General features: G+C 36.1%; 1 protein-coding gene across 4 annotated transcripts in view; it reads right to left on the bottom strand.

The window, feature by feature from the left end:
- Positions 1 to 12,375, bottom strand: part of ZPLD1 (zona pellucida like domain containing 1) — a 74,282-nt gene that overhangs the window by 34,846 nt on the left and 27,061 nt on the right. For 2 of the 4 annotated variants that reach the window (XM_059922188.1, XM_059922187.1), the window contains one exon: positions 4,451 to 4,694. In XM_059922188.1, the coding sequence (XP_059778171.1) occupies positions 4,451 to 4,583 (133 nt within the window). In that variant the 5' untranslated portion in view covers positions 4,584 to 4,694. Of the gene's footprint in view, positions 1 to 4,450; positions 4,695 to 5,799; positions 5,872 to 12,375 lie in introns of those variants that run through there. The other 2 variants (XM_059922190.1, XM_059922189.1) reach the window with 2 other exon arrangements.

A 12,375-nucleotide genomic window follows, 5' to 3' on the forward strand; every position in this document is an offset into this window, starting at 1 on the left:
TCCTTGATTGTGCCTTTATCATTAAAGACTTCTTTAGAGGCTTGAAAGTTTAGGCCAACCCTTACGTATACCATCTTCTAAAAGAGGGGCTAGTTCCAGAAGGTATCCATTAGTTGCAGAGGCCAAATGCATTTATCTGTATGTTTCACTTTGGCCAAATAATTCTTTGGTACTCTAAAAGTCAACTATGGATTGCATTTTATTCTTGGAAGAGCATAATCATAATGTCAGTTGGGCATGAGTCTATTCCCTGCTACTAGCTTGGATAGGCAAGAGTTAACTACCTTTAATATTAAATGGTATCCCTTTAAATTTAAAATGAATTAGACCATGTTGGTTCCCTTGGCTCAAGGATAAATGGCATGGAAATTAAAGAAAATAGTTCTAATGTCATGAAACAGCAAAGGTCAGATAGGGTGAGATGATTACTCTCATCATTATTAACATTACTTTGCATTTAGATAACTCCTCTCCTTTGCCAGACTCATTCCCATTCTAGCCCATTGCTTAGTATCTGAGCAGCTTGTGGAGCTCCTAATGACATCAAGGGTGGTCCTGATGTGGAAGAGAAGCCACAAGTCAAGAGGGGAGTGAGCAATTAACCTTCAGGCTTTATTTGCTCACTCTAGTCTTCTTTTGCTAACAACCTGCAAAAATGGGCTTACTTGAAAAGACTACCCATATAAACTTAAAGCCTCTCATGAAACTTTTGATTTATCTGAATTTTAGATTTTTTTTAATATAAATTTTAAATTGCAACAATGTGTGTGTGCGTGTGTGTGTATAAATTTGGAAAGTTTGGATATTTGTTGTCTAAGCCCAAAAGTACTAAAAGTGCTAACATGTGTAAGGACAAATACTAATTAAAAAGAAGAGGTTTAATTCTCCCTGTTGAAAATAAAGGAAGAGACCATTTATATCAGAAAACTTGTATGTACTTTCTCTTCTCCTTGAAATGTATATAAATCCTTTTGAAAATTAGATAGGACTTTTGTCAGCTTTATGATGCAGGGACGTCTTTCTCAAGGACTTGGGAACCATCTCTTAGAAATGTAAACATCAAGGAAAATAGTATCCTTATCTCACAGTCTGGGGAGGGTGGGAGCCTTGTTCCAAATCACAAAAGTACCTCCTTTCATAAAGATAGGAGAATTTTATCTTCCCTCTGGAGAAAGCTAATACACTAACACAGATGGTCACCTCAATTACCAGATAAATTCAGGATGAACTATACGTGACAAATGGTGCTGTCAAGTCCTCTTACTTGAGGACTAATTATTATTTATTTTGAAACCATGTATGCAATGGGTTGCCTCTGCTTGACTATGTAAAAGAGTGAGATTCCTTTCTGTCTTTGCAAACTTTTAATGAATTGCCTGTGTTGAGCATCACATTCTGGTTTAATGCTTATTCGGTGATAAATGTGTTCTCATCTCTACTATCTTTGTGGAAAGAATTTTTGGGTTGGGAGAAGATTTTGTTTTTAGTTATATTTCCCCAAACATGACTGTGCTTTTAACTGGAATAATGGATTCAAGAAAATAATAGAATACAGTCATCTGTTCTCAATCATAATGCATATGAGACTCATCTGCAGGGTTTAAAATACAAATTCCCAGCACCATATTCAGAGATTCTGACACTACATATCTGGGGGAAAGCAGTGAAGTCCACACTGAACGACTATCTCAGGTGATTTTGATGCTGATGGTCAGTGGGCACCATTGTAAATGGAAGATTTAACATAATTTTTAAATTTTACCATATGAAAAATACTTCCTTTTGCTGTCCTAGTCACTCCTTGGCTTATTTACAGGTTTTATTTACCTTTACAAGTATAATACATCATCAGCTAGTTCCTCTCTGCCGAGCAATCTTCTTACATTCTGGCCTTCTTTTTTATCCATAACAGGGTAAGACTTAACTACCCTTCCCAGGCCCCAGCCAGGCCTCTGGCCCCTCACTCTCTGAGGGTCTCTGCCTTCCACCTCAACCAAGAAGATGAACATAATTAGCATCTCTCAACTTCTCTGCCTCTGTCTTTTATTTCTCTTCTCTCCTAAATCAAACAAACAGCTGCCACTTTTCCAAGGTTAACTCCTCCACCTGTACCTTTGATCTCTTCCATATTTTCTTTCCTCATTACGTCAATTATTTCTTTGTTAGTATTCCTAGTCTCTGAATACTTTCTCTTTGCTCATGTAGACTCAGGTGTCTCTAATCCTCTAATCCAAAAATCTCCTTTCTCATTTAAACTGCTGGCTCAATTTACTCCTCCCTTTCTTTCACCACCAGGGTTATTTAAATAGTAGTCTATTTCCACAACTTTCCTTTTCCTACCCCTCATTCATTGCTCACTCACTGCACAGGGATTCAACTCTCACACAGCTATTTTCGGTTTCAACCTCTCTCCTTGGACCCAGGTCCAGATTTCCTCCTTCTGAGTAGAGGCTGCCTCTACTTTCTAAGAGCACTTCAAAGTCATTATTTTCGAACCCAAACTTCCTTTCTAAAACATGCAAATGCCTTATACTTTTGGCATCAGTTAACAGTACTGACATCCAGTTATCTAAGTTCAAAACAGCCTCTAGCCTTCTCTTTCTCTCACTTCCCAACCCAAGTCAAATCAGTTCTCAGGTTCTGGGGGGTCCACCACAAAATACTGCATCTCTTAATAACTGTCTCCTTCTACTGCTTCCACTGCCACTGCCTTCGTGACATTTTTCTCTGTCTCTAGTTCTTCTAACTTGATTCTGTCCTTCACACTTTCCCCAGCATCTGCTTTCTGAAACAAAATGTGACCACATCAAATCCTTAAAAAAGTATGTTTGAAAAGATGCAATGGCTCTTCATTGCTTACAAAATGAAGACAAAACACTTTTATTAAACAAATAATACAAAAAGTATCCTTGCCAAAACAATTGAACCTGAATTTATTCAAACCTCTAGCTCTCATTAGTTGACAGGTTATACAGGAAAAGAGGAGCGTATTAAATGACACATGAGTTACAGTCAACCAGATCCAGAGTGTTGGAATTCTAAGAAACAAATTGCCAAATTATTTAAAGAGATAAATGGCATTTTAGAAAAGCAAGGGACTTCTATAAATTAAGACAGACTTAAGAAACATGTCAACAAATGCACCATGTGGATTTAGAGGCAAATTGGCTGAGAATAAGATGATATTGAGTAATTATTGTTAAGTTTATTAGATATATAAGTGTAATGACTTTTTAAAGTTCTTTTCACTTATATATATAATGAAGCATGAATAATGAATGTATTTTAAAATATTTCAGAGATGGAGGTAGTAAGAAGGAGAGATAAACAAAATTTATAAATGTTGACAACTGATGAAGCTGTATGATTACTATGAGCACTTTTTTACTAATTTCTACTTTTGCATATGTTTGAAATTTTCCATAGTAAAAAAAAAAAAAAAATCCTATCATTTTTGGTGTTCAAAATCATTAAGAACCCTGCCCTAACTTACCTTTGTAAACTTGCCTTTAGACATTCCCCATCCTGACCTCCTTATTTTACTTAACCTGTCAAGTACTTTCATACTAGGTCTGGGCTCATGAAGCCATTCTTACATACTTTTGTCTTTATTCTGGAGCAAGCCAGATTACCTCTCCTCAAATAAACTCGAAACTTCACATTAACTACCTAACTACCTACTGATTGCTCTGTGCAGGTGTGTTGTTACTCTGGCATGCTCCAAACACAGGAGCATGTAAAACATTGCAGAAGGTATTTCAGTTTGCAATACATAAGTAGAAAAGTAGTTTCAGATCATCTAATTCTCATTTTGTAACTATTGAACTGTGGTTCTATAACTTTAGCTGATATAAAAAGATGACTTAAGTGAAACCTTAAATTACCCCTAAAAAGTGCAGATTTTAGGAACCTGTGGGACACGTCCATCAATATGGTCAAAATCTCATGTCTGTCATAATATTGACGTGTTGCTATGAAATGCATTCTGAAGCTGGCGTGTGTACTTTGGTGGTGACCAACATTTCATTGAAATAGTATTTTTTTGAGTATTGCATAATATTTCACAGTCATTTTCTGAGTATTATTCCTAAATAAATTTATCAGCATATAAGGGCAATTTTTAAAGTCTGAATTAATTTATGAGAAAAAATCCCTCAATTAGACAAATTTTGAATGACATTAGCCTCTCCCAATTTTATCAACCATTAGCCAATATTTTTCACATCTGTGAGCAGTCATAATAATATAAACTACAATGAACACTTTGTATGTTAATGTGGTTATAAATTACAACTTCAGAAAAATGTCTTTTGTCATTTGCCATTTGCTAACATCCACTTAATATAGACAGATATCCCCCTCATTTTCCATATGTATTTAAATGATTTACTATTCAAACATAATTGCTCTTTCCAGATACAATTAGAGAAAAGACTGGGTTCAGACTTACCAGGAAATCTACTGTGGAGGTTGGTGTCACAATTGTAGCCATTGAACTGAGCAGACCCTGGAAGCACTCTAATTATAAGCAAGAGCAACCATATCTGTTCCATTGCAAAACCTAGAAAAGAGTTACTTTTCATGTGGACATCACCAGCCTTCACTCTCACTTGCTGGGAGGACTGAGGCTGATCTCAACTCACTGTTGTATAGGCAGGCTGTCTACATCCATGCAGGCAAAGCTCATTAAAGACCTAAGGATTATCAGAAATAATTATCAACAATGAGGCAGAGATTTTGGCTACAATATTTCACAATTATTTTTATTCTTTGACTCCAGTTTGCAAGCGTGACAAAGCTAGGCTTTTGTAGCAGAAGAACTAAGATATAAATCATAACATTTGCAAAAGAAAGATTTTTATTATAAATAGGAAGAACTCAAACCAAGTATTTAGCAGGTTAGAACAGCATAGCTAGGCAGACTGACTGATTTGGAGGCAATGCTACACTTTAAAGTACCAATATCCATAGTCAGAGGGATTTAACATTCATTAGTTGAGTTTCAGAGAATTCTCAATGCTCTCAATGACCAGATAATGTCAAGAAAAATTTCCTCTCAACAAAGGAATTCCAGGATACTACTACTTCTCAAAATCAATGGTTTGTATATCATTTTCCTAGGAAACACAGGAATAAAGCAAAAGGGAGAACAGAAAAATACTACATGTAGAATGACATCCTGGTTTCTCCAATGTCTGCTCATTGGTGGTTGATAATTGACACAAAAGCATGAAAACCTTGAATTCTTAGGAGAGTGTAATGGAAATTGTCAATGTGTGTTGAACAAATAAATATAAATTGACTTTAATACTTAAACTCCAGTCAGTCTGGTATTTTTTTTTTTTCCTATATGGCCTTTTATTGTCCTGATAAAGTTAAAATATCTTCCAGAAGTGGCCAACTTATTCTCAGAGCATAGTTTGTACACTGGAAAAAAATCTTTTGGGTTGGTGGTTTTGGTCTATGTATAAAAAACAAAAAGAAAATAAAACTGCAAATGACTTGTTCAAATAATTTATTGCATTTTTAAAGCTTTGGGCTAGGGGAAAAAAAATGATGTTTTAGCTGTCCTTGAAGATCTGCCCTTAGATGATCAATTAAGTCTTTAGCAAAAGGAAGGAAATACGTCTTGCTTTTGAATCGTCATTTTAATATAACATGTTTATGGTGAACAAAGTCACTTTGGTGAGGATGTGGGAAAGGAAAGCATGAGTTTACTCCCCAAAATAGACACAAAAACTATTAATTAAACAGGAGCTTCCTTTCTTAGGCACTATAACATACCATTCAGGCACAAACCTAATCACTTTAGGAAGAACAGCCACATGTCTGGTTAGTTCTGATCCGCTAGGACACTCCGGAAACAGAAGACTCACACAAATGGCTGACCCAGACCCTGGGGTCTCTTGGCCTTGCCTATGCCTTCAACGTCTAGCTCCTCAGGACACTCCAAATAGACGAAGACAGCCTTGCTCTTTTGGAGTCTCTGGAAAACTTTTAGGAAAGACAGCAGCTTGTGTCTGAACGGTACATCCCATCACACACACAGCGATGCAATGCCCCTATGCTTCCTTCTCATGATGGGTCCCATTAACTCCTAGAAGGCACTGGAGGCTCTAGACCCACACTGTTGTCTCTCAATCTAGAGAAGTCTCCCACCCCTAGGGATTCAGTCAGGAATTTTCAAGAGTGAGTTATTTTTATTATTCAAAAAGGCTTTCTAGCTTTTATATTGTCTCACAGGAGAAAAATAATGCTTATTGAGTGGATGCTGTATACAAAGTAGGCAGTGTGTTGCCAGATCATTTACCTATAGTCTCTCATTCAAATCCTTATAAACACTGGATGATACTGGAATCACCACTCCATGTATAGAAAAGGAAAAATAAGTCTCAGGACGCTAAAGTGACATGGAAAACAAGTGGAGGGACTAGAATTCAACTCTAGATCTTTCTGATAAGAGCTTGCTGCACAAGCTACCTAAATATCATCTGTTATTAAATAAATTTCATGTTATTTTGGTTGCCATTTATCATCAGTTGTTTTCTTTAGCTTTTAAAATCGTGTACCCTTTATTAGATCTTTTCATATAAAAATAAATTCTTACATAGTGAATGCAATTTATTTAATAGATGTATTCAATAATATGGGCATTGTGAGGAAGAAAATTATTTTTTAAAAAGGGAGAGGAGGTCCTGATTGTGGAAGCAGTGAGAATTATTACTACAGACTAAACTGGACACATCTATGTTTAGCAAAAATGGTTAAGAAACACGTGCTACTTGAAACGGACCACTAATAGCAGTAGTAAAGTCTTTGCTTTACAACATTAGATCAGATATGAGGTTGTCCAAAAGACATATCTCTACACTTTGAATAAGACTTAGAGCTGTGTCATGGAGATTAAAACTCTTAATAAATATTTTTTTGACAAGAAGAAGGTAGAGGTAGAAGGCAGCTTGCTTTAACAGAAAATCCATTGATTTTGATATCAGCAGATACAGATTCAAATTCCCCCTCAGGCATTCTCTAGATTTAGCATTTGAAAACCAAGATGATGATCATAAGACTTTATAAACTACAAACACATTAAGAACATAGCACAGTCTGGACATACAGAAGGCACTCTCAATCCCGTGGAGAGGGATGGTGACAGGGTCTGTGCTCCTTTGACTAAGCCACATGCTCTGGAGCTAGACTGCACAATACAAAGGTGTCCCATGGGCTAGTAACAGCCCTGATTAGTTGCATCACATTATTATATTTATAATGTTATTTGTATTGGTCTCTGTGTTTTAATATTATGGTACATTAAGCAGGGGAATTTTGAAGGACACCACAACTTTTGTATAGGCAGTATCCACATTCTGATCCCTATAACATTGGCAGTGCTCATGGCATTTTTAAGACTTTGGGAGTTAATGAACTATTTTCTTGTACACTCCCCATCCTCAATCCTATCTCCATCGTTTGCTCTCTACATAGAAAACTTGAAAACTACATAGAAATGGGAGTGCTTGGGGTTTGGAGACTGTGTTGAGATTCTTTACACTCATTAAAGCATAATGTCTTGTTTGCTCAGACTCCCCTGCTCCTGGGCATGTGCAATTCTAGACATGTGTACTCCAGTCTCGATCTGGCTTAAAAAACTTAGTTGAGCTTCATGTCACAAGGTAGAACCCAGTGTCTGTGGTTTACCCTGGGATGACCTGAAATGCTTGCTGTCCCATTGCGGCTCCAGCAAACTCTGATTAGAGAACCTGAGCAGAAGCATTTCCCTTCTTCTCCACCATCACTAAGTGCAGCATCCAATGACCCTACTTTGGTACTTAACAATGTTGTACAAGACTGTCTGACATGGTCAATATTACAAAACATTAGTAACACATTCTTAGATAACAATGACCTTGAAGACATGTATCACAAAGTTTTTGTACATCTTTCTTAACTCAGTACCTCCATAAATTTAAATTGATTGGGATAGGGGAGGGAGAGGATTGTATGTATAACATTGAATTTTAAGGAATTCAGAAGTCTTGATTTTAAAGAGACACTTGCATCTCTTAAACTGGTATTAAGAGGCTCTGTGTTTTATACTTAGCGATACAAAGGAAGTCATATGCTGAGTGACTTGCTATCAAATGTCAATATTTCTCATATTAAGTTCTCGTTTTAAAATAACTTCTTCTAAAATATGAATTTCTAATTTATTTGCTTAAGATTGAACTTGGAGTCAGAAAAACATAATTTCACTTTTAATTCTCACTCAGTTTTATATAAATTGAGACAGTTCTGTCACAAACACTGTTCTCTAGATTTTATACATTTGATAATCTTTTTTTGAACCTCCTTTTATTAAGATCTGTTATGTGCCAGATTCTGTGCTACATTTAATATTCTACAACTAGCATAGATTTAATTTTCGTCCATATTAACAAATGTGGAAACTGAAGCCAAGGATTTTAATTGACTTGCCCAGGGTCACAGACCTAGTAAATGACAGAGAAGAATTCAAAACTAAGCTTGATCTTTGGAATTATTGTAATACTCCGTTTGACTTAATTGGAGTTTGTCAAATAAATAAAATTAATGTCTTGTTAATTTTCAGAAAGTAAATTATATTAATAATGAATTCTTAAAATATGCTTTGAGCTAAATGCTTCAGATGATTGAGGCAAAATATTTTTAATATCTACAGAATTGTCATGACTTTATTTCACTTAGGCAGAGTGCATAAAAAATATTATTATTTTCACAAATTGATTTAATGATACTGCCAGTGACTGTTAAGGGCTGATTATGCGCCAGAATTTTTTTTTTAAATTTATTTATTTATTTTCATTTTTGGCTGTGTTGGGTCTTCGTTTCTGTGCTAGGGCTTTCTCTAGTTGCGGCAAGCGGGGGCCACTCTTCATCGCGGTGCGCAGGCCTCTCACTATCACGGCCTCTCCTGTTGCAGAGCACAGGCTCCAGACGCGCAGGCTCAGTAGTTGTGGCTCACGGGCCTAGTCGCTCCGCGGCATGTGGGATCTTCCCAGACCAGGGCTCGAACCCGTGTCCCCTGCATTAGCAGGCAGATTCTCAACCACTGCGCCACCAGGGAAGCCCCAGAATGTTTTTTTAAGCACTTTTCTAACCATATTTTCTAAGTATATTTTCTAACCATGATACAGGTAAATTATTCTCCTTATTCTGAGGATGAAAAAACTGAGGCACAGAAATGTTAGGGAATTTGCCCAAGGTTAAACAGATGACCAGTATGAGAATCAAGATTCAATGTACATGCCATATGATCCAGCAATCCCACTCCTGGGCATATACCCAGAGAAAACCATAATTCAAAGAGATACATGCACCCCAGTGTTCATTGAAGCACTATGTACAATAGCCAGGTCATGGAAGCACCCTAAATGTCCATCAACAGAGGAATGGATAAAGAAGATGTGGTACATATATACAATGGAATATTACTCAGCCATAAGAAGGAACAAAATTGTGCCATTTGCAGAGACATGGATGGACCTAGAGACTGTCATACAGCATGAAGTAAGTCAGAAAGAGAAAAACAAATATTGTATATTAATGCAAATGTGTGGAATCTAGAAAAATGCTACAGATGAACCTATTTGCAAAGCAGAAGTAGAGACACAGCCATAGAGAACAAATGTGTGGACACCAAGGGGGGAAAGGGGGGTGTGGGATGAATTGGGAGATTGGAATTGACATATATACACTACTATGTATAAAATAAATAACTAATGAGAACCTACTGTATAGCACAGGGAACTCTACTCAGTGCTTTGTGGTGACCTAAATGGGAAGGAAATCCAAAAAAGAGGGGATATAAGTATACGTATAGCTGATTCACTTTGCTGTACAGCGGAAACTAACACAACATTATAAAGCAACTATACTCCAATAAAAATTAAAAAAAAAAAAAAAAAGATTCAACACACAATGACTCCAGAAACCACCCTCAACTATTATATGGCATTGCCTTCCAGAAAATGATCCTTACAACAGTACATCAAATGGAAATTTGGCGATTATTTGGTAAATTTAATCAATATTGATTTATTCCTACATTCATTTATCAAATATTATTGAATGCTTACACATGCCTGGTAGTGTCCAGGAGAGCTGAGGTAATGAAGTCAGAAAAAATTGTTTGCATAGAACTTACATTCTAGTGAGGGAAGTCAGAAGAAAACGAAATCTATAAGTGGAATACAGAGTATATTTACAATTAGTGCTATGGAGAAAAAGTAAAAGGAATGACAGGAAATTCTGGGGCAAAGGAGAGGGAGTTTTGAAATTTTAAATGGTCAGGGATATAAATCAGTCCATATAAATGAAGCTCGGGGGAAAAAGAACAACTTCATTTATGAACTACCACATCTACCTGTGTTTAATTTGTACTGCACTTTTTTTTTCTCTTTAGGCATTTCCCAAATAAAACAGATTTTCAGTGCATAAATTATTCTCTGGGAATAACTTGGACACTTTGAACAGCCGCATTAACCTTTTCAGATGAATAAAGTTGGCTCTTAGTATCCAAGAAAAGTAATTTATTAAACAGCACCCCTGTGACCTGAGAAAAAGTGAATCTGTTCAAAAGTGCTTTTACCTACTCTCGAGAAATAACTCTTGCAGAAACAATTCATCAAAATTTCATATTTCTTTAATTTTATTACCTTCATATGGGCCACGGTGTATGATACTCTTCTAGTTGGGAAGAAAAATAGAAAATTCAAACCAAAAATCATTTCTTCAAATATTTAATTGTCAATCTAAGACATGCATTTTTTTTTAGTAAACTAAAGCAAATTGTTTAATCATACAGATTCGCAAAAATATGGAATGGGCTGTTAGGCATCAGTGATCATCTTAATCCTCTCATTCTCAGCCCTCCTGTGCATTTACTGACCTGCTACTCTGCACAGACTTGCTGTCCCCTACGGGGGCTCAACCTCTTTCCTAGCGCTTCTGTATGACCCACTCAAGCCTGCTTCTCAGAAGAGTTCAGAAACAGTTCATTAAGCTTTAAATGACTGCAAATAGTTTGAAGAGTTCCCAGGAAAGGGGAGGAGAACAAATGTACGTATTTTAATAGTGATCAAAATTTAAGTTAAAAGAATAAAGCCCTACTTCAGCCTTCAAAGGAACCAATAGGACCCAGATAAGATCTGGGGCAAAAAAGGCACTGAAGTCGTACAGGTAAGCAGCTGTCTTGCTCAGTCAAGTCTCACGGCATTACATGGTCTTGCCTCTAGAAAAAGGACATATTAGCTCACCCTCCAAAATCACCAGTTTTACCATGCTGGAGACAATGACTATTTAATGAAGAAATCTGTTTTTTGATCGGGTGTCTAGACTGAAGCTCTATGTTCTTTATTTCTGTGTTTGCACTGGGACATTAGAGGCAAATATATATTAAAAGGAAAATGAAAATATAAAATTTTCATCAGCAATATCCATTATTATGTACATATACATTCTTTAACAGAGAATGTCCTTGTCTTGCTAAACAAAGAATAAAACACACTGTGTACTTTCAGAATAATGCCTCAAACAGAGAAGGAAACAGGTTTAGTCATCAAGAAGACATTCAGAAATTTTATGACTCTAAAGAGACTGATGTATGCTATGAGAAAATATGAATGCTAAAGGTTGTTTCTAAGAGTAAAACCTAATCCAATTTTCTCTGACACGAAGTGAGTGCTCATTTATTTCCCTTTCCCCGCATTTCTCACCTGTCTTTCTTTTGAGGGTTTTCTCAAGTAATCTATAGCATTTAAATGATCTACAGTGTTTAGTTTAGAACATTTATTCTAGCACCTTAGCTTTTGGGGTACTGACAGATTGAACTAAGTCACTCTAAAAGCTTTTTAAAATAATTTACCACATTCATTTTCAAGATACGTGTACATTTTATTCTTCTGAAGTATCTTTGAAGATATATTAGTATATTGACTTCCTTCATCCTTTCATGAAGTACAGTGATAACAAATCAATAATAAAGTGATAATTTATTTATCTTAAATACCCATTTCCCTCTAATTAATTAAACAATTGACTATTAGTGTGATCATTTCAGAATGAAAATATTTCTCAATAGAGATGATGTACAAAATACGTATGAGCAGGCATAGCACAGGAATCAGCCAATCAAAAGAGACACCATGCTGATATATTCTGGCTGGATATCAACCCACCTCCAAAAAATCAAAGGTTTTTGCATGGGTACCAATAACAGTAAAGATAACTTCATACTTTGGTCAACTCTTACCTAAGAACACAAGAGCCCCTTTCTATTAGTACTCCACTATTTGATATTCCTTGGTTAATTCATTCATTTATTTATTCATTCCACAA

Source organism: Balaenoptera ricei, chromosome 4, assembly GCF_028023285.1.
Source record: "Balaenoptera ricei isolate mBalRic1 chromosome 4, mBalRic1.hap2, whole genome shotgun sequence".
Taxonomy (NCBI): domain Eukaryota; kingdom Metazoa; phylum Chordata; class Mammalia; order Artiodactyla; family Balaenopteridae; genus Balaenoptera; species Balaenoptera ricei.